General features: G+C 37.7%; 2 protein-coding genes across 8 annotated transcripts in view; one reads left to right on the top strand and one right to left on the bottom strand.

Moving 5' to 3' along the window:
* The window catches only part of LOC135206039 (histone deacetylase complex subunit SAP130-A-like), a 32,312-nt gene extending 18,805 nt beyond the window's left edge, over nt 1-13,507 (top strand). For 2 of the 3 annotated variants that reach the window (XM_064237217.1, XM_064237215.1), the window contains exons 9-18: nt 5,119-5,337; nt 5,530-5,751; nt 6,331-6,452; nt 6,596-6,792; nt 7,281-7,423; nt 10,303-10,600; nt 10,721-10,818; nt 11,306-11,586; nt 12,031-12,150; nt 12,274-13,507. In XM_064237217.1, the coding sequence (XP_064093287.1) occupies nt 5,119-5,337; nt 5,530-5,751; nt 6,331-6,452; nt 6,596-6,792; nt 7,281-7,423; nt 10,303-10,600; nt 10,721-10,818; nt 11,306-11,586; nt 12,031-12,150; nt 12,274-12,465 (1,892 nt within the window). In that variant the 3' untranslated portion in view covers nt 12,466-13,507. The remainder of the gene's footprint in view (nt 1-5,118; nt 5,338-5,529; nt 5,752-6,330; nt 6,453-6,595; nt 6,793-7,280; nt 7,424-10,302; nt 10,601-10,720; nt 10,819-11,305; nt 11,587-12,030; nt 12,151-12,273) is intronic. The other variant, XM_064237216.1, reaches the window with a different exon arrangement.
* Nucleotides 13,508-14,980: 1,473 nt separating this feature from the next.
* The window catches only part of LOC135206040 (serine/threonine-protein kinase 26-like), a 116,149-nt gene continuing 107,951 nt past the window's right edge, over nt 14,981-23,178 (bottom strand). For 3 of the 5 annotated variants that reach the window (XM_064237222.1, XM_064237219.1, XM_064237218.1), the window contains exons 2-9: nt 21,823-22,048; nt 21,428-21,592; nt 20,652-20,809; nt 20,123-20,308; nt 19,861-20,003; nt 19,521-19,752; nt 18,812-19,189; nt 14,981-18,101 (exon numbers count right to left, since the gene is read on the bottom strand). In XM_064237222.1, the coding sequence (XP_064093292.1) occupies nt 17,898-18,101; nt 18,812-19,189; nt 19,521-19,752; nt 19,861-20,003; nt 20,123-20,308; nt 20,652-20,809; nt 21,428-21,592; nt 21,823-22,048 (1,692 nt within the window). In that variant the 3' untranslated portion in view covers nt 14,981-17,897. Of the gene's footprint in view, nt 18,102-18,811; nt 19,190-19,520; nt 19,753-19,860; nt 20,004-20,122; nt 20,309-20,651; nt 20,810-21,427; nt 21,593-21,822; nt 22,052-23,178 lie in introns of all 5 variants that reach the window. The other 2 variants (XM_064237220.1, XM_064237221.1) reach the window with 1 other exon arrangement.

Here is a 23,178-nt window from a genome sequence, read left to right as displayed (position 1 = left end):
GTCAGATGAGCAACTGCCGGGCTGCAGTCACTGGAGTTCTGCAGAGAGGTTTTCGTCATCGTAAGCTTCCCCAGCTAAACAGAGCAATACAGCTCTATCAATGCACGCTCCTCTTCCGCCTTCGGCTTGGGAGGAATTACCAAGGAAGCTTCCTACCGAGCGTCGGAAGCCTTAGTTAAATCTGCTCCTCCGGTTGCAATTCGTGCAGGCGAATCGGACGAGTCATCTTCGCCCTCGAGGGGCGATAAAACCAAGGATATGCTACAAGGCATGCAACAGCAGCTGTCAGCCCTGATGGAAAAGCTGCAAGAACGAAAGCGTCAGCTTGACGCCCCGGGACTTATGAAGACTTCGCTAAGCGTCAGCACCAAGAAGCGTTTGGACAAGCATGATGCTTGCGAAACACTCGGACATGACGGTTCCGAGCGTGACACCAGCGCGCGTGAGAGCAAGGAACATGACGCCAGCGCGCGTGAGAGGAATGTACGTGACGCCGACGCTTGTAAGCGTGACGCCCCGGTTGATCATAGTGCCAAGGAGCGCATCGAGACCAATGACACTCCTGCTTTGGCTTTGGCTACATCATCCGATATGGAACTGGACAAAGAGAAACCATCGGAGATGTTGGAAGTAGTTTCTGAAGAGGAGATGAAAGAGCAAGCTCCCCCTTCTGACTATAAGACACTTATGCTCCTGTTTCAAGAGCTTTTTGAAACAGACTTCAAGCCCGCAGCCCCTCGTTCTCCCCTGTCTCAGTTCCTTTGTGGGAGGACGCAGAATAAGACTTCTTTTACGAAGATGGTCCTTTCCATTTCCGCCAAGAAAGCTCTCGCGAGGATGAACGACTGGATGAGAGACAAAAAGGAGCGAGGCAAAACTGCAATCGTTTTTCCCCCTGCAAGATTGGCCTCAAAATCTAGTGTTTGGTACGAGACTGGAGAAATCCTGGGCCTGGGAGTCCCTGCCTCCTCTCAGGCAGATTTCTCCAGTATCGTTGATGCCAATCGTAGGCACGCCTTGTCTGCAGCGAAGATTTTGTGGACGATGCAAGAGTTTGATCATTTGCTGAAGGGCGTGTTCAGAGTTTTTGAAGTACTGAACTTTCTCGACTGGTCTCAGTGCTCTCGCCAAGAAAGTAGAAGACAAGGACTCACCGGACATACCAAATCTCTTGAGCGTGATGTCTTGTATGGACAGGGCGTTACGGGATGGAACGAATGAAGTGGCAGCGATTTTCACGGCAGGGATCGTGAAGAAAAGGTCCCTCCTCTGCTCCTTTACGGCTAAAGGGGTCACACAAGTACAAAGAGCAGAGCTTTTGTTTGCCCCCTTTGCTAAATTTCTTTTCCCTCAAGAGATTATAAGGGATATTGCCACCTCACTGACACAGAAGACCACACAGGACCTGATCTCGAAGGCAGCCAGCTGGGTTCTGCCTTCCTCGTTTGCGGCCAAGAGAGCGAGAGAGGAGAAACAGCCGCAACAGTTATTTCGAGGTAGACAGTCCCGAGGCACGTCGGGAACTACTAGAAAGTCCTCCAGAAAAGGCGGCAAGCCCCCTTCCAAAAGGAGGCCATGAACTGAAAGTCCTCCAGACACAAATAGGAGCCAGGCTTTCTATGTTTTGGGAAGCCTGGAGAGCCAGAGGGGCAGACAACTGGACCCTTCAAATCCTCAGGGAGGGCTACAAGATCCCGTTTTACACCAAACCTCCCATAGTTTTAGATTCCCTTCGACTTAACAGCGAGTGACAAGGACAGCAACAAGAGACTCGCGTTGGAAGAACAAGTAGAGCTTATGCTCTTAAAAAAGGCGATAGAACCTGTTTCACCCCAAGAGAACCCGGGGTTCTACAATCGACTGTTCTTGGTACCCAAGAGCTCGGGAAGATGGAGACCCGTCCTGGACGTCAGTGCCTTGAACGCCTTCGTCGTGAAGACAAAATTCACGATGGAGACAAGGCAATCAGTGCTGTCGGCGTTAAGACCGGGAGATTGGATGGTCTCATTAGACCTACAGGACGCTTATTTTCGTGTCCCCATCCACCCGAGCTCTCGGAAGTACCTCAGGTTCTTATTCGAAGGAAAAGTATTCCGGTTCAGGGCTCTGTGCTTCGGTCTCAGCACGGCACCACAAATATTCACAGCAATTATGGCGAATGTAGCCAAATGGCTGCACGAAGGGGGGATCGCATTTCACTTTATCTAGACAATTGGCTTCTCAGAGCCAGCTCCAAGTAACAGTGTCTGGAGGACCTGGAAATAACCATGAACCTAGTACAGGAACTAGGATTAGTGGTGAACATGGAGAAGTCTCGCTTGGAGCCTTCTCGATCGATCATTTATTTGGGAGTTCTGATGAACTCCAGGATTTTCGGGCTTCTCCCTCCCAGGAGAGACAAGACCGATGCCTGACTCGGGTGCAGGAATTCCTGGGGAGACAACAATGTTCGGCGAGGGAATGGATGAGTCTTTTGGGGACCATTTCCTCGATCGAGCCGTTCGTCTCCCTGGGAAGACTGCACCTCAGACCTCTGCAATTTTACCTCAACAAGAATTGGAAAAGGAAGGAACAAAGACTTTCAGACACCTTCCCAATTTCAGCAGAGGAAATGAGAGAGGGAGTCTCACTTCAACAAGTGAACCCACAGCTAATACTGCTCTCAGACGCATCCGACCTAGGCTGGGAGCAACACTGGGGGAACAGAGAGATTTCGGGGCGATGGAACGAGACCGAAAAAATGTGGCATATCAACAAGAAAGAGCTGATGGCAGCATTTCTAGCTCTTCAGGCATTCGATGAGTGTGTGTCAGGTAAAGTAGTGGAAACAAGCATGGACAACGTGACTGCTCTAGCGTATGTCAGAAAACAAGGAGGCACCCACTCCTTTTCTCTGAACGAAACAGCCAGGAATCTTTTGTTATGGGCAAAGGACAGAAATATCGTCCTCTGAACGAGATTTGTACGGGGAGAGCTGAATGTCAGAGCAGACCTTTTGAGCCGAAAGAACCAGGTCCTGCCGACAGAGTGGACTCTCAAGTTGGAGGTATGCAAAACTCTATGGGAGTTATGGGGTCAGCCATCCATAGACTTGTTTGCGACCAACAAAAAAAAGAAGAATGCAGACGTTCTGCTCCCCGGTTACAGACCCACAAGCAGTGGCAGTAGACGCGTTCCTCATGGACTGGGAAGGGCTGGATCTGTACGCCTTCCCTCCTTTCAAAGTGTTGAAGAAGTTCTCGCAGTCCGAAGGAGCCAGAATGACCCTGATAGCCCCGTACTGGCTGACGCGAGACTGGTTCGCAGAGATGTTGCAGTGGCTAGTGGACGTTCCAAGAACCCTTCTGTGGCTTCCAGATCTGCTCAGACAACCCCACTTCAAACGGTATCACAAGAATACACGCGCTCTGCATCTAACTGCCTTTCGACTGTCGAAAAACTCCTTAGAGCTAGAGGCTTTTTGCGAGAGGCAGCTAAAGCTATCGCCAGATTGAGGAGGACGTCGACCATCAACGTCTACCAGTCGAAGTGGGAGGTATTTAGAAGCTGGTGCAAGGAGAAGAAGGTGTCCTCGTCCAACACGTCTGTGAGCCAGATCGCAGACTTCCTTCTTCACTTAAAACTTAAAGTAGGTCTAGCCACAACTACGATTAAGGGATATAGGAGCATGCTGGCTTCAGTCTTTAGACATAGAGGACTGGACTTGTCTAGAGATCAGGACCTTCACGACCTAATTAGATCTTTTGACACTATGAAAGAAAAGAGTGAACAACTACCAGGATGGAACCTGGACGTAGTATTAAGGTTTTTGATGTCTGGCAAGTTTGAACCAATCCAGGAAAGCTCTTCCAGGGACTTAACCAGAAAGACTTTTTCTAAGCGAGATTCAAGCTATGGACAAAAGGGTGGGATTTAGCTGATCCAAAGCGGTTTGTTCGACCACCTTAGGTTTCTTAGCCAAGAATGAGACACCAACCAATCCTTGGCCTAGATCTTTTACTATTCCCAGCCTTGGAGACTTTGCAGGTCAGGAATGTGAAAGGACTCTGTCCAGTGGGAGCACTACAGGTTTACCTGCAGAGATGCAAAGACGTCCGGGGGACTTTTGACAACTTATGGTGTTCCGTCAAAGACCCCAGGAGGCCTGTGTCAAAGAACGCTTTGGCCTTCTTTATTAGAAGTGTGATTCAGGAGGCTCACATTGAGTGCAATGAAACTTTATACAAGGCTCTAAAGGTAAAACCCCATGTAGTTCGAGCAGTCTCGACGTCAATGGCATTTAGAAAGAATCAGTCCCTAAAAGCCATTTTAGACGCAACGTACTGGAGGAGCAGCTCCGTCTTTTCTTCATTCTATCTTAGACAGATAGAGACGGTCTAAGAAGATTGCAGAACCCTTGGACCGTTCGTAGCCACTGGCTCGGTGATAGGTGAAGGAGTTGATGCCTCTAATCCTACATGTTAGGCCCTTGATGTTTTTATGGTTGTCTGTTGAAGGTTAGGGGAGACCTTCAACAGTCTAGAGTATGCGTGTGTTATTTCAATCATTTGTATGTAAGGATTGAATGGTTAGGTGGTCTATTGCCTGTTTAAGCCCATATCAAGGGCATAGGTGGTTTTGTCGCATAGAGGTCACGTCCCGTCGACAGACCCCTTTGAGCTTATCAGCTGCACAGGTCACATCCCTTAGCTGGAGCTCCTAAGGAGAGCAGACTGAAAGAGGCAGTACTTGTCAAGTCAGCTCCCTTAGCAGGTAAGAATCTTTAGTTACCTATCAAGTAGTTGTTTTACAACGATGTTGCTGTCTCTGACCCTCCTCCAAAGGTGTCAATCAGCTATGTATATAACTGCCAGGTCAGTTACATATTTAAAAATGACATTTTTATTTTAAGATAAATTTTTAAATATACTTACCTAGCAGTTATATACAATTAGAAACCCACCCACCTCCCCTCAGGAGACTAGAGGGCGAGAAAATCTGAGGTTTCCAGGTAACTATCTAGGGGCGTACAGGTAACGATCACCTGACCGATGGTCGGCGATTGCCGTGAGTTTCGAAAAGTCTGTCGTGACGTCAGAGAATATAGCTATGTATATAAAAATATAATTTTTCTTTCAGTTCGAACGCCAGTTGCACCCCATCATAGCACTAAAGCTGGAGTACAAACACAGACTCTTGCCTTTCCTGATGGGCCAAAGGTCATAACACAACCAGCACAAGGGCCACCATTAGCATTAACTCAAATATCTGGTTTAGCCAGCGTTCCTACACAGAAGGCGCAAGTCAGTGCCCATAGTGTGCAGCATCCTCAAGCAGCAAGTGTTCAGCACAGACCTGGTATGGTTTACATGTCTTTTTTTATTTATTATTATTTTTTTTTTTAATGCTTAAAGTAGGTACTGTACTGTATTGGTCTATAGAATTGCTTATTCGAGTAATGTGCTTTTGTATATACGTTTTGTAATATTCAATACTGCATACCATTTGTTCTTAAAAGTAGACTGAGATGAGTGTATATCCTTAAAACAGGAGGTAGTGTTGTGGGTAGTAATGTAGGTAGGGTTATGGGAGGACCCACTATACCTGTGGCTAAAGTAATGCCACAGCAAGCGTCCAGCCAAAGTCAAGGTCCTGTATCAGTAGCAGCCTCACCCAGAGTCTCTCATGGCCAAGTTCGTGCACAGTCTCCCGGTCAAGCAGTAGAACCACAGCCTGCCCACACAAGTGTTTTCTTGCAGCGGACCCATCCAGGTATGAGTTTATTCATGTAAATTGGATCTCTCTCTCTCTCTCTCTCTCTCTCTCTCTCTCTCTCTCTCTCTCTCTCTCTCTCTCTCTCTCTCTCTCTCTCTTTGTATATACATTTATTATTTTAAATTGGCTATAAATGGAAGTGTAGATTGATCTGCAGTATTTGCCCTAGGCAGCAAGCTTTTATAGTGATCTTCTCATCTGGGAAATCTCAGATGCTCATGGTTGTAAATTGTAAATAGTGGATGAAACATTCAGTGCCTAAAGTGTTTTAAGAAGAGTCATCTGGAAGAGAGGGATGATAAAAAAAATGATGATATGGTGAAAAGTCAGGGTTTGGAGGGGTCATAACAATATGGGCTGTAAGTTCTGAATTTGCAGGTGTGATATTAGTCCTTTAATTTATTTCAAAGTTGGTGTTATTCATAGATAGTACTACAAGGCATTATTGTTATTGTGTTATGTAAAGTGTTTTATATGAATAGTTAACCTTTATAAGTTGATGCAATAAAAAAATTTTTTAAGTGCACTGCTTGATGGTGGTAGTATTTAAAATAATTCATTTTTCTTATTGTTTAGGCTCTGGAGTGACTGTGACAAGTGGGGTTCCTGTTACTCAAGGAGAAAGAGTTGTCACTACAATGTCTCAGTATAGTATTGGTCCGCAGTTTTATTATGAACAAAGCCAAAATGCATATCAGGTAAGATGTCATCTTTTGCTTTATCACTGGTATAATGTTTGGAGTTTAATCCTTATATGTATGACATGACTTAGTTTTGGATGTTTGTTTTTGTTTAATACTGTATACTGTACGGTGTTAGTTATGTAAGTTATTTTTTTCAGTATGTCCCAACAAGTGTACAGGGAGCACCATTAAGAGTGGCACCCAGTGCTGCAAATGCCGCTGTTGGAGGAGGAGTTAGTGGTTCAGTTCAAGGTGGAGAATGTCCTCCATCTCAAGGTACGATACCTGCCCCTTCAGCTAAACCTAATGCATCACCAAGACCATCAATTCTGCGCAAGAGACCAGATAATGATGGGTAAGTTGAAAGCGATTACATCTCCAGTGATCTTTTGTTATTGTCTTTCACCTCCTTCTTGTGTATTCTTATTAACTTTGGAAAAATACGGGATTTTCAAGTGTTGACCTTGTGTACATTCTTGCTACTATTAAGTCTTGTTAAATTGATATTGCAATCCTTTGTAAATTTTAATAAGTTATGTGAAGACTTTTAAGATGAATTCTTTAACCAGCCTGAGAAGAGTCTACTTGAGACTCAGAGGTCTGGAAAAATTAAGCCCTATAATAATAATAAGATGAATTCTTGCAATAATGGGTTCTTAAGGAAGATATTTTTTTTCACAATTTAAATTTTCATTTAATTTCTTGTGACATTTTCATTTAATTTCTCTTGACTGCTTAGCCAACAATTTTTAAAATTATGGGCCAGAAGTTTGTTGATTCTATCAGCTAATAAAAGTGTGATTTAAGCAACTTTCAAGACAATATTGATATCTTTTAATACAGAACACCATTGAAGGCTGTCAAGAACTTGACTTCAACCCTCTCACTTCCGATGCCATCTCCACCATCTCCGAAACGTCCAGATTCTAGAGGGAATGGTAATGCATCATCAGGGTCAACCACAATATCTGCCAACTCATCACCAGGTAATATATTTCAAGATTTATTGGGGACAAAAAAATTTGTTGGGAAAAAGGATGTATTTTTGCAGTGTAATTTGATGGAGACCACATAGTGGACTTCAAGGTTTGTCTGAAAGATTTCTTTGTAAAGGTGAAATGAAATTTGAGCAAGGTAAAGTTAGGGAAGATAGACAGCTATGTGAAAAAGGACTGTGTATGGGAGGCCAAGTATTGGACAGAAAAGAGCGTACATAGTATATACTGTAATTAGATAAGGTTAGAAAGTTGTGCCAGTTTTTTTATTTAGGAAGCTAGTAAGTAATACCTGGATCCAGAGGAAACCCTTTGTGTATGAATCTGAAGATTACAATTTTTGAGTTGCGTAATTTTAGTTTTCTTCTTGCTTGATTGATTAAGAGGAAAAAGTATGGATAATGTTTTGGTTATGGATGTTTTTATAGTAAATTATTAAAATAGTTTTCTTAATCAGGATAAACCCATATTTTAACTGAAACTTGATGCTGAAGTATTTTGTATTGTTGAATGATTTACAATTGTCCAGACTTTGCATGATAATGCTTACAGATAACATTACACATTGGCATGCTTAACATTTGCATTGGTACCTCTGTTCATATTCTCTCCTCCATCTCTCTTTTCACCCTCCGAAAAATTGTTTTATAGTGCAACTGTGAGGTTTTTCTCCTGATACACCTTTCAAACCTTTTACTCTCGATTTCCTTTCCAGTGCTGAAGGACTTCATAGGTCCTAGTACTTGCCCTTTGGCCAAGATTTCATATTCCTCCCTCCCTTCCTTCCTTCCTTAATTGGCTTAGATTTTAGATTCCTTCCTTCCTCTCTTATATTTGGACCAATATTTTGGTCCAAATATAAGAGAAATGTTGGGAGAAGAAATGGAGTTGGAAGTAAGGGAAGAGATTATCACAGCATTACTATACAATAAGTTATGTGACATCATTAGGAGGAGGCCATTCATTTACTATCTTCATTAAAGCTGTGGAGCTTTATAAATTTCTTTAAAAAGTTAGATATAATATACCAGTAGTTAGTTCGTTAGTAATTTGATTGCTTCTGTTCAGCTTTCATTGCCCAGCTTCCTCAGAAAATTGAATTCTCATTTCATTAGCTGTTGAGTGTGTTGTGGAGTTGTTTAAATATGTTTATTTCTGAAAGTGCCTCTACAGCAGCCTAGTTAATGCTTGTTTGCTTAGGCTCAAAATTTTACATTGGAAATGAAAACCATGTACAACAATTTTTTTTTGAAGGTTAAGCTGTGGAATTGCTTAATTTCCCAAACTTTTCCATATTATTCATTGATTTAGTTATTTAGCATTTTTTCCCTGCCTAATATTTTTAATTTTGCTTTTCCCTGTGTATGTGACTGTAGTAGTTAATGTATTTTCATCAGATTACAGTATTAGACATGTCTACTTTAATTGTAGAAATTGACATACTAATTGGTTAGGTGAGTACAAGCCCTCTGTGCAGTAAATAGAAAAAATAAATAAGTAAAATACACCGGCAAGACTGTGAGAGCTACTATGAGAGCTACATTACCCAAGAATCTTTAATGTTGGATTCCAATGGGGGATTTTTATATTTGCAAAGCATAAGAGAGCCAAAGGTCATGTCTTGAAAGCTCAGAAGGAATTTCGTTGGTCAACATGTGTATTCTTAAAGCCATAGCCCATGTTTTTGGGTCTTGATACTACCTTGGAAATATTTAATGAATTTGTAATAGCTTGACCAAATCAACTTCCATTTGTTGTCATGATTAAAAAATTTATTTATTTATTTATTTTTTCTCAAGGGAAAATTTTTCCTTTCAGGCCACTTTATGTTGGACTTTGGTTTAGGAGAATACTTTTTCCTCATATTACTTCTTGTCTCAACATATCAGTTACCCAATAGTTTCTGTCTTTGGTACATGGTTTTTGTTTGCTTGGTGATTATTGTAAATACTGTACTATTTATTCCCAATAGCTTTGGTTCTGTTGGTAGCAAGCTTTTAAATTTGCATGTTTCAGTGTTGCATATTTAGAGCCTAAAGGGGACATCTTTAATAACCAATAAAAATAATATACTTAACTAACAATTTTGTATACACCTTGGTAACCTGTCGGTGTCCACATTTATGAAAAGAGAAAGATTTAAAAAATGACCACTATTTTGTGGCTAGTATATTCAAAATTTGAATGAAGATTTTAATTTTACTGCTCAAGATACATAATCTTGTACTGTTTTAGATTAGTAATCATCTTTGGTTTATAATACTGTACTTTGTGAAAAATAACTATATATTTGTTTTGTTGATAAATGGTAAATTTCAAGTCATCTGAAACTCCCAATAATTTATTTTGTTTGAAGTTAAGAAATAGAAAAGTATTACAGCACAGAAATGCAGTTTGATCCGATAACAGATTTGATGCAAAATACCACTGGCAGTGAAGGAGTGGAATTAGGTTACAGAAATGGTTTTAAAGATTTATGTTGTATAAATTTTAAAGCATTAGTTCTTTGGGATGAGATGACGCATAAGTAACCATTTTTCAGTCAATATAGGTTCTTGTAATATAGGAAAAGAGCCTGCAATATTTTGATATTCAAAATTAAGGTAAGGTACATGAAGAATAACTTTGATTTGCAGAGAGCAGTTAAAATTATTTAAATGTTTTGAAGGAATGGTAACTGTTCACAATATGGGTTATTATATTCTGGTTGCTGTGCTTGCACTAACTGTTCCTCAAGCATTTTCATCTTGGTTCTTCATTTGCTTTAGCTGTCAAATAATATGAGCTGTCTTTTTCTGTGGTAAGGTAATTTGGTTTTAATTCGTGTTGTCTTTATTTGGACTAACTGTTATCGTTCTTGTGCTCTTAAGACTCATCCTTATCAGGGTTGCAAATTGAAGAAATGGATGGAAGCAGCAACAATCCTCCTGGGGGTGGAGGTGGGGGTGGTGTTCACACGCCACCAAACCTGAAACAAGAGCCACCAGAAGATGCAACAATTGTTTTACCAAGACCTCCAGTTACTGTGTCTACAGTAGATGGAGCCAATGCTCTTCCCACAACCCTTACAGTTCCACAACCACATCTAACAGGAGCTGGTTCATTAGGGTCAGGACAGGTCCTGCCTGATGGCATTTCACCAAGAAAGAAACCAAGAAAGCAACAATTGTAAGTATAAGAGAAACAGTTGTTTAAACAAGGAAGTGTGGTGACTGAAAAACAGTGTAATTTGCCTTGTGCATTCAAATAAATCTTAATTATTAGTAATATTCTTCCCAAACATTTCAGAATGGGCAATGAACTCCAGGAGGCACGTTCTAGTGAAGATGACATGGACCATCACACTGTTAAAAAATTCAAGAGGGACATGGCTGAAGATCATCATGGTATGGTTGCTCATCATCCCTCAGTACTGAAATGACTGTTTTATTGAACTGGAACTGGTTCAGTTATTCTTAACTTAGGATAATGTTCTCAAGTTACTTTGTAGTATTGTAGATCACTGTACCCAAGTAAATGGAATATTCTGTTAAAAGAATAGATTAGTATTTGTGAAACTAGGTTAAAAGAATAGATTAGTATTTGTGAAACTAGGTTAAAGGTACTTCCTTATTGTTTTTTCCTTAGTATTGACCTAATGCCAATTGACAGGATAATGTTGGATATGTTTAGCAAAAAAAAAAAAAAAATTATCCACATTTTTGGTATATTATTTTCTTGTAAATTCTGGGGTTATCTCAGGTGTTGAATGCTTTTGAGTCAAATCCATACAGTAGTAATTCAGTGAGCTAAGTATGTTATGACAGGTTGTAAAGTTGTTTTCAACAGGTATTGGTGTTAAAACAATTGCTAAAGAGAGTTTAATTTTTTCAGATGTGGAAGGGACTGATGAAGAAGGTGAAGGGTGGTCAGAACCTGGTGGTGGAGGAAGTAGCATTGGCAGCTGTGGTAATGGAAACAATGCTGTCAGCACCACTGTTGTTATAACAAATCGTCCATCCATGTCCTTACTGAATAGTTTCCGACAAACTTGGAAACCACGTCATAATCATTTTATCCGCCATACTGATGTTAAGCCCAAGGACGAAAAGAGAATGACTGTCAATGAGATAGCAAATCAAAAGATGGCCTTACAGCGGGTTAATGGATGGAAGGTAAGGTATAGTTTTACATTGTCAGTAAATGTATATATGTATTTAAGAAGTGTTATCTTGGATATTTGATAAACTTTCATAATTTATTGTTTTAACATTAGTAAAAACTAGAAAAATAATTTAAGTGTTCCTCTTCCTAAAATTTCAAATTTCTAAATGAATAATCCTTTTGAGATTTTTAATGTGCAACCAGGTGAAGTAATGCTTTATATTCATTTTAACTTTGCACAATCAAATCAACTTGGTGAATTTAACCAAATTTTTGTGGAAAGACTACAGCTAACCTCAGATTATTTCAGTGTTTCTTTATATAGGGTCTGTTTTAGTAGGTCAAGTAGAATGTTTTCTGAACATTTGATGTGGTGCAAATGTGATCATGATTACAGTATTGATATGAATTGAATGTTAAGTTGATCTTGGTTATAATAGTATTTTGCTTAACAGGTGGTTCATTTATCTGGTCAAGTAGATGATTTGGTAGACTTGGAGGGAGAAGTAGTTGAACGTTTCCATATGCTTCTCACGTCGCTAGAGAAACGTACTCATCCACGAAAACCTTACAAGGTATGTGTAAGTAAAAGCTCTTTAGTTATTTAAATATCAGTTCATATTAGATGATTCTTGTAAATCTTTGTTAGGTCAGTGCAGGTTCCCTGTATTTTTATAACTTGATTTTTTCTATTTCAGGATTTTGAGAAAGATGTAAATAGACTCTCAGAGTTAGTAAAAGCCAATATTCAGAGATCAAAAATTATCAAAGATCAGATGATTGAGGCAAGATCGCAGATGCATAAATTGTTTGATCACAAAGGTAAGATTGTTGATATCATGACAAAGTACAGTTGTAAAAGAAGTGTTCGTAAGAAAGAAAAAAGCTAGGGGCAGTGAATTTTCAGTGTTCACTGATATCTCATTTTATGTTTTTAATACAGAAGTAATGAAGTTTGTGTCAATAAGATTCTTAAACTATTTACTCAAGGAAGTATGATGACATGACAGGGAGAAGTCAGATTGGTGCTATGTTAATTGTTGTGCCTCAGAACTTTACATTATTAATTGTCTTTGTGAAAAAGACATGAATTGGTTAAGATACAAAGATTAGATTATAGTTCTCTTCAGTATCCTGACACAAGAGCCTTTGTATGGCTACGGAAGTTTTCGACCTGTTAATGTCTCGTGACTTCGTGAAGTTAAACTTTCAGAGATCCAAGATATTTTTATACCCTTCATTTTAATTTAATAATCCAAAGGTAGATGCATTTTTGTAAACAGATGCCATAGCAGTGGAAAGACTTGTCTGTCCAAAGACATGTAGTCACCACATGTGAACTTCCAGTTTAAGTACAATTTTGTTGTATATAAAATATACTAACAGATTTATTTGTTTGCTGTGCAAACTAAATTAGTGTTGAAGATGATATCTTGATTATTGTTATCAGAGATTTACTTTGCAATCCTTTGTCACATTTCCATTGGAACTCTTCTATTCATAATGTAAATATAATAGATGTAGTGGCTAAAGTGTTATATAAAAAATCTGTGCTGTATAAATTTTGATTTTGTGGATGCAATAAAACCTTAAAGTCTACCTCCAATTGGGTTAATCTACCTCCAATTGGGTTAATATTTTTATAGTGAATAACGGTAATGATGAATGAATTTCCATATGAAACAAATATTGTAAATGTCAAAATCTTATTGAAAGTTTTAACATTATTGCCAACCATAAATTATTTTTGCTAAAAGGATTTTATGGAATAGGTTTTATTGTATTTGTTGTAAGTTTGAATTTCACAAGCCTTTCACATATTACAATATAGTGATGCTATATACAAATTATTTTTATTTGAGATTTTACAAGATAGGGTTGGAACATAGTATTGCAAATTGTTTCCAATAAATTTTTTTAAGGTAATGTGCATATGAGAGTTTAAATGTTCCTTCTCTTGAGGTTAAGCATGTTGAGTAAGAGGATGAAATGCCTCTTCCAAATTGGTCACGACTAGAGTGATGGAAGTAACTTCCCAGCAAGGTGAACATTACCGAGTTTTGGGTTATAGTAATCAATGTGGTAGTGGCTGAACATACTTGAAATTTAGTAGTTAACACCAATTTTCATGCCTGGAATACTAGTTATAGTTTTCCATTGTAACAAATAATAAACCTTGCTCTTACCAGGTAGTGGACAGTGTTCAAAAACACTTTTTGTAAGTAAAGCAGTGGGCCATGAATGAAACATCTCGTTGATAGGTGTAGCCCATCCTCGTGCCAAAAATAGAGAAATAGGTTCCCAGACATGTTCTCGATATAACGATACTTGCATGGACAAAAAATGCAGCACTGATGCCCAACAGGTATGAAGAGAATGTGAATGAGGAAAAGAAACTAAAGTGAGATACGTTTCAGTCACAGCACAGATTGTGTGTCAGTATAAGCTGTTGAGTTGAACCCAGCACCAGCTACGACAGCTTGCAGTCTCAGTCATGAAGCCTTGTTATCAAGTATTTCATCTCTTCATCTCTTAGTATGTGATCCAAAACTTGCTGCCAGTGCCAGGAGAAGAAAAAAAAATGATCTTTTCTTGATCAAGTGAAAGGAGAATGGAAGATGAATGAAGAATGACATTCAGAGAGCAGCAAGATAGACCTACAGCTTATGCACAGAAATCAGTCTGTGGAAGGCTGACAGAATTCTTCCATCAATCTCAAGGTAAATTAAGAAAATTGGGTGATTAATATTAGAAACTGTCTAGATTTGAATATGCCAATTAAACCAGCAGCAAAGAGGATGTACCAAAGTGCCATCAGTATTTTCTGCAAGGAATAACACTTAACAAAGAGGTTCAGGAATTTAACATGTTTGTGGGTAGTGGTAAGCTGTTAAGCAAGAAATAGAAGAGTGGTTGGACCTGGCAATGAACACTTAGGACATCTCAGAAAAGGAGACAATTATATGACAAAACTTTACTTTCCAAGTGCTGAAAAAAAACAATGAAGATAGTACAAGCCTTGCAATCAGTCAGAGAAGACAAAAGTGTCAATAAGTCTAGACTTGTTTTGGGAGGTGTGGTGTGTGGAGGTCCTCAAAGATTAGAATAATCCACCAAGTAATACTTGGAGCATGCAGACATCCCCAACAACAATAGTAAAAGGTACAGAAGGGTTATGATCAAGTAAGAGTAATTTGACTCAATTTTCAGTGGTCAACTGTGCTAAGGCCTAAATCAAGAGTGACTGGAGACTAAAAAATAATTCAAGATACCAGATTAAACTGCCACATGCAAGAATGAGCATCCTAAACAAACACCATACATTAGTGTTTTCATACAAAGAACTCTTGACAAGGATAGTCAGGTCATCAACTCTAATATTAAAAGGAAAAACGTAAGACCACCTTACATGATTGTTCTACTAGATTTATTAATTCATCAACCATCATACTGTACATACAAGGTAGAGGACCATTCTTTGATGAAAGAAAATGTCCTCCCTACAACAAGATAAATCATTTACTTACAATAATCTGCATTAACAGTAGCAGGGGGATGAGATATATATATACAAAACTTCTTAAGAATAGTCCCAGAAGGCAAAAACTTGGAAGATTGAATTAACACGTACCTATGAACTAATTGGATGACAAAGTTTTAAGTAATTTTTGGTAAATAAAAATTTGTCGCTTTTGGTAAATAAAAAGCAAAAAGATTATAAAGTAAAAAACTATGATGAACCAACATTCATAAGTACATATGGGTAAGGCTGACTGATAGTACTTTGACAGCGCAAGTGCTTTGCAATTTCAAATACTTACCACTTATCAAAGACAGTATAGCAGAACCTCTTATGTTCAGAAATAAAATACTGTAAAAGTGATGCAAAGAAAATAAAATATGCATCAGTTTGGAATGTGATTTTTTAAGCTTATCAGTACAATCAACAAAACCGTAAATTGGTACGTAGAAAAATCACACGCGAAGCATAGTTCTTACAATTGATGTTTAATCCCTACTGTTTGACAACACATCACAGAATCTCAGCTTCGGCGGAATTGAATGGCTTTGCACTTGGACAGACAGAAAAAGAATACCCTACTGGAGCAGTATTCATTAGAATTATGATGACCAAATTACAGGGTTTTCACGTAAATTGCAAAATCCATGTGCAAAAAATTTTTAAAGGCTTCCATAAGAAAAAGGGTATATGAATGGTGCAGCACTTGCAGAAGGTTGTAGTTTCTCTTGGCAAACATTATTTCAAGGAAAAACTAAAATTAATTTGTATTTACACTTAAAACTATGCTATTTACAGAATTTGGCAACTGTTGAATACATGATGGAGTAAGACAACTGCCATTCCCTGGCATATAACACTGGTTTTAGAGATGTACTTAGCTATTTGTTAATTTGACCAGAATTTCACACATTTTGATTATAAGGAACTTTAGCTGGGAATATAATTACCGTAAAGAATGTGTGATGAATACAATAAAATTTAATTTTCTCTAGCCATATGAAAGTCATTCAGGTTTCATATCAAATTACATAAAAAATATTAACCCATTTTAAAATGTTAATTGTAGTTTTTTTTCTTTTTCCAAATTCTCAACATCACAGCACCCTATATTGTTAATGATTTAAAATTTTTTTTTAATTGTAGAAAATGAGAACAGCGAATAATGCTCCAGAGGAAAGTCTTTTACTCCAAGCAGAAATTATGCACAATTTTGCTTGTACCTTAAGGTAGAACCACTCCTTACACAAGATGAACAGGTTTCAATTAATAATTCTGATCAATTACTAAAAAAAAATAAGTAACAAAAGTATACAGTAACTTAAATGTCACATTACCAAAGTACGACTAGGTGAAAATCAAACCTACTCCGTTAACAAGAAAATCACCAGTTCTGGAATGTTGTTTTGTAAGGAATTTCTTGTTCAACAAAAGGAAAATAAAAGAAATAGAACTGCCATAAATAGCACAGACATTAAAATCAAAGATAAGATACAACCTACAATGTCTTTGACACTATAGAAGACGACGTGCCCAATAACAAAGAAAAATTGTAACATCTTTGGCTACTAAAATTGGACAAGTATCACAAGGGATATATGGCAGAGATATTCAAGCAGTGGCTTACATTTCAGACCCAATTTCAATTCCTGTAATTTAATTTCAATTTCAGAGTCGAAAAAGAAATGTGGGATGATGAATAAAAATTACTCTCGCAAACACAGCCATGATGGCACCCCTAGCCAAATTCAAATTTCACCAGTAAAATCAAATTACTTTCAAAGAGACTGGCTGGAAATTAGTCACCACTAAGGATGAACATTATTAGCTAATGACAAGAGTTTTGAAACAAGCCTCATAAAACAAAACCATATGCAGTTCAATTCAGCAGTAACTATGATATGGATTTAGAGGGTGGGATCCGTTTGCTTCATAAACCAAAACTACATTTGATTCTTTATAGGTAAAACCGACAAAATATATTTACACCTTTCAAAAACACACACACACATTTTCACGTTATTTACACTAGTATGTTACAGAACAAGGGTAAGGGTTTCCCTTCTCCTTGGTAATAAATTCTTAATTTCAGTCTTCAAGTTATGCGCAAATAAAGAATTTCAATCTTTAATTTAATTGGTAAATTTTTTACTTTAAATAATTTTGGTAATGTACTGAATCTGTAGATTTAGGTGAAAGATGAAAACATAATTGGAAGGAAAGAAAATTAAGCAGAATTGAAAGGAAATAATCATTACCAGGAATTGGGTGCTGCACAGAGCCCACCCACATGTGGGCACCAATCAAGACACTGCATTTGAGGCACTGAGGTCAAAGGTTATGTACAATGCCACGCCGGTTTTCGTGTCTCACTCAAGGAACAGTTTTCCCATTGTTCATGTGATCTCAACCTCTTGTTCCATTTCTTTTCACTGAAAATTAAACTTCCAAAGCTTGCAAGCAGGTTTTTCCAAAGATTACTTTCAAAATGATACATTTGCCTGTACAGGATACTGATAAAAACAAGCCCCACATAATATTCAAGTTCTAACAGTAGAACAGTAGAAAAAATAAGCAAGGAAAAATGTATTGAGAACTCGATTTGCACACTGGACAAGACTGGAAGAGGTCTCACTGGGGATATTCAGTTTCTATTCCACATCAAAAGTTGTCGAGTCACACGCTCACATGTAGCATTTTGGTAGATTTGAAAGGTGGTCACCACACCTTTGGTTAAGATTATCACTAACAAAGCAGCAAATACACATTTCTCACATCTTCACTTAACGTCTTACCAGAGTTTCACCGAGACAAGTTATCGTGTGCTTGCCTAATCCTTGATTCAGTCATATTAGGTATTAATTTTGTGAACAAATCACGAATAAATGCATCTGTAACTCCTGGACTTGATCGTTCGGCTGACTCGAAGGCGGACTTCAGTTCTTCAATGGCATCTGTGCGATGAGAATCTCCACCTCGACTGTTGTGTCGATGACGGCGTTGAAGCTGTAATAAGAAGACAGCATTAAAATCAAATGGGTAAGTAGTACACTTAACTTTCCACAATCTTCTACTTCTGAAACAAGAAAAATATATCTTCATTATAATATACAATGATGATCCAGTTTTTACAAAGCTGAGATTTTAATTCATCAACAAGCCTGCTTTAAACCAATTAACATACAACACGTTACTTTACGTAGACTTAATTCATCCGTTACTCAAGATTTTAAATTTGACAATTTTGGAGCATGACAAAATGTCATCAATATGTTTCAACAGATCAAAGATGACATTATAATCAACTGTTAAGACCTACAGCACTTGTAACACCACTATCATGCTTGATCAGCTCTGATAAGGAGCTATTACGAAGAAACACAGTCACTTACTGGAAACTAACTTTGCTAGGTAAATTCCACATAAAATTATTGAAATTAGAAAAGTTTCCAGATTTAACTTAACCCTCTTGTGATCTGATGACACATAGCGCGTCAGTAAATTTTTTTCCGTAAGTTCACAGGTGACGTGATATGTAAGTTATTTTTGGGAAAAATTCACGAAAAAAAACGCATCAATCATAGAAAACGTAGTTGCCTCTAGATAAATTACACTTGGCAATAGATACTTACAAGTAAGATATTTTCCATTCTAATGTGTGAGCAAAAAGTACTAAAATTCCCAAACCTGTTTATACAGCTATCACAGCTACTTGCCTCTGATATAAGTGGTAAAACTACCCCTGATAATGTACTAGTTGTAGGGGGTGGAGACAATGCCCTTGGTGACTGTGGGTGAGAAGAATTGATACGATGCTCTGATCTTCTGGACTGTTGAACATCGGAGTTAACCTTATTGTCTCGTGAGTGGTGGACATCTCTATTGTGTCGCCTGTCAATCATGTTAATGTCGTTTCGTTCTGGACGGTCAGTGTCTTGATCAAATTCACGAGATATACGCCTGTCATCCCCATTTGTGTGAGGTTCGGTAGATCTAGGAGAAAGATCCATCTCTCTAGACGACCTGTGTTCTTTATGACGGGAGTCTCGCTTCTCATCAGTAGGTGGTGGTGGTGCAACTGTTGTTGGACGAGTCTGCAAGTGATCATTCTCATATTAATATACATTCCTGGTAGTTCATGCACGAGTACTCAGAACCTAATTCCTTTCAACAAAAGAATTATCGCTTCACCGACTGCAAACTTTACGTAAATTCAAAGCTAAAAGATATATATCTTAAGAAGATTAAATAATATGGACAAAACCTAGTGACTTGATAATTTTAGTAAAAGCAAAGATGGAAATAATCCACTAACTTTTCCTCTAAAGTCTGTAATTATTGCATCAAATAACCTTAAAGAATTCCATCACTAGACAATAACAAAATTGTATTCACAGCTCAGTAACACTGAAAAAGACGACCTACCGGAGAGGATGTTTTCTCCCTGTATATTACACCATTATCTTTTGGAGGTGACTGAGAGATCGACGATGCTGGTAAACTGTTGTACTCAGGAGGCGGCGATGAAGGTAGTGACAAAGAGTCAATTGTTGGCATATTCTCTTGAATACTACCTGAAGTAAATCCTCCTGGTTGCCCTCTCACTGTCATAATCCATGCTGGGTCTTCTATGTCACTCTCTACACGACTGTCTTCACTAAAAAATGAAAATGCAAATCACTATGTGATGCATTCCACAAAGCTAACAGAAAAAATTATTTGATAAAAGTACTATTTCAAAAATCAGAGTTACAATTCAACTTACGAATCAGAGGGATCAGAGTCTGTGTCGGTATCCGTGTTATTTTTTCTGTAAGACTTGTATCTGTCTATCAGATCCATGAGATAGGAATTCTTCTTTGCCTTGCGAATAAAGGCAAATTTCAGCAATTCTTTGGCAGTAGGTCTCTGAAATAAATAGGAATTTTTACAAAAATATTCCTGTTCAAGTTATTTGATTTTATAACAACATCTGTCCATGTTACATTAAAATGTAATCTGTCATCAGTAAATAAAAAACTCCTTACATTTTCTGGATCTTTGTTCAAACAGGCTTCAACAAATTCTTTAAATGGTTTGCTGTAGTTTCCTGTGAGCTGGGGTGGGTTATTTTTAGGTATGAGGAAGAGGACTCGCATGGGGTGAAGATCGCTATTTGGAGGCTCCCCTTTTGCCAATTCAATAGCTGTTATGCCTAACGACCATATGTCAGCCTGAAAAGTGTGATATGGAATTAGAGCATTTTTTATTATTTCCTTTTCGTATATAATTCTCAATCTCTCATAAATTCAAGTTTTGATATATCTTTCTAAAATGCACAGCAATCATACTAAATGGAATACCCCTATTCATATGGAACAAACCCACAGGGGCCACTGACTTGGAATTCAAGCTTCCAAATAATATGGTGTCGATTTGGAAGAAGTAACAAAATTCGGAAAGAAAAGATCAGATATTTTAATTACTATTTTGGAAAGTCATAATGTAGAGGTAGTGTCATCATTTTAAGCAAATGTAACAGAAAGGAATCTCCATTTTCTTAATACCAAGTCTTACCTTAGAATCATAGGCAGACTGCTTGATGACTTCAGGTGCCATCCAAAATGGGGTACCAACAAAGGTGTTCCTTTTACTTGTCGTGTTTGTTAGCTGTCCAGCGACACCAAAATCTGCTAATTTCACGTCTCCCATTTCGCTTAGCAAGACATTAGCGGCTGAAAATGATAAGAAAGACCGACGTGAAATGATTATTTTCATGTTAAAACATTTTCAATGAATATCAAGTGGTATAGTCGAGTGTTTTTCATTAACGCCACGAATATGAAAATAGTGGAAATGTATTCACCAATCTTCACTGCTTTCAGTCAGCATTCACACTCATATATCTCACAAGGAAAATATAAAAATAAGCACAATATCAGTAACATCCTCACTTAATACCAAAAGATGAACAAAACGGAGCTAAAGCTTTTTTTTTTTTTTATGAAAACGGCCTTTTCAGTTTTATGTATATATCTTGAGGTTTTCAAGGACTTTTGTACTTATCCATGGTAATTTTTTTGCTATGCTACCAATTTTGAAGTGATACATTTTTAGATAAATCACTTGATTGTCAAGTGTAATGTACACGTTAGGTTAGGAACTCTGGAATCACTGTTATCTGTCAGATATCTAAATTACCAAATGGACTTTTTTACTTATCATAAAATCAGACCCCCCAAAGTGCCTGTTATGCTGAAGTACTCCTGTATAATCACAAATAAAATCTATGAAGTCCACAAATTCTTTTTAAATTCAAAACTGCCTGAAAAAATAAAAATCTAGGAATTTACCTTTAATATCACGATGTAGCTTTCTTTCAGAATGCAAGTAATCCAACCCTTTTAATACTTCTCTAAGAATAATGGCTATGTGCATCTCCTCAAAGCTTCCTGCTTTCATCAGGTCCAAGGCAGAACCTCCGCCCAGATACTCCATGATGATCCATAATTTTGTTCCTGAAAGAAAAAAATATTTCAACATAATTGAAAAAAACCCATTGAGAATTCCGACTGACAATATGGAATTGATAGTACGGCAGTCTTCTGTCACGTAATTGAATCCTAACAAAATACTACATGAAGCACAGTAACTTTGCAATACTTTATTCCATGCACAACACTAATGAAATGGGTTATGCTTTTGGACTTGTTCCGATTAATCTTATCAAAACATCAAAGGAGCTCACCTTTGAGATAGGAGCCATAATACTTTGTGACGTAAGGGGAGTCACATTGAGAAAGCACCATAATCTCCTGCTGGATATCTTCGATTTCATCTTCGGCTTCTTCTAAATCGATAATCTTAATGGCAACAACTTGGGTTGTGCGTTTATCGACACCCTTAAATACTTCGCCAAAGGAACCTTTGCCGATCCTCTCTTGTTTCGTGAAGATCAGCTCGGGGTCCACTTTCTGAAAAAGCAATAAATATCCAGTTTGAATACATATGATCAGACCACTATTTAAACTAGTAAGGCTAAAAATGAATAAGGGGAAAGTATTATAATCAGGTTATTTCTGTCCACCATAAAATATACCTATTTTGAAAATTACAGAAAATATGTTGCCTGCCTATGAAAAACTTTACAATGATATAGTATACACGAAAAGCCACTGTATTGACCTTGAAAATGAAAATATGTTTGACAATTGATAAAGTACCAATAGGAGGATGCTAAGGCTTTTAGGTGTAAGAATTAATCTGTGGAAATAGATCAATACTGGTGAATTGCACTACATTATGGTTACAATTATGTAGACAGGATAAGGATGATTTAAGAAAAATGTGGATCTAAAAAACCATAAAGATGATTTAAGAAAAATGTGGATCTAAAAAAACCATTGTTACTTATATAGAAAAAGAAAAAAATACTGATGCATCCTATTACAGGGTATCATGAACCAGGACTTGAAACACAATGTATTACTACAGTGAATTCTAAAACAGGAGACAATCGTCACGAAAACAACACGAAAAATGCAGCATGACGTCAGTTCTGAAAACCTAGTTAGTCATAATGATAAACTGAATATAAACAATGACAGGATGAAGCAACTAATCTTTATAACCAACATGAGACTGAACATTGCAAGGTGAGTGAAACTTTCACTTCCAACACATACATATAAACAGGAAAACCAACGTATGTAATAGGAATTCCTGAAGCAAAGTAATCCTTGTTGGCAGCAATTAAAAGTGCACATAGATGAAAATTTCACCATGAAAAAAAAATTACATACTAAAATCAATGATGAATTCACGGTCTTTGTAAGGCTCAGGAAACTTTCTATAATTATATAACCTATATAATCTGGCTTTTCATAAAGCTCCAGAAATTGAAATTTACCAAATGAAGCAAGAAATGAACTAGGCTCTAAAAATCTGAAACCAGTTGGCCCTTTCACAGAGGGATTTCCCAAGTACTGAAAAGAATGCCTGAAACACCTTGACCACATTAGTCATATCCGTTGGTATGACTCTGACCTGAATTAATGGAGGTCAAGATTGATCTGTACATACAAAAGTGAAAATATCATCTTTG

The sequence above is a fragment of the Macrobrachium nipponense genome, chromosome 29, assembly GCF_015104395.2.
Source record: "Macrobrachium nipponense isolate FS-2020 chromosome 29, ASM1510439v2, whole genome shotgun sequence".
Classification (NCBI taxonomy): Eukaryota; Metazoa; Arthropoda; class Malacostraca; order Decapoda; family Palaemonidae; genus Macrobrachium; species Macrobrachium nipponense.
Note: the sequence above shows the minus strand (reverse complement) of the source record. Positions and strands in the feature narration are given on the sequence as shown.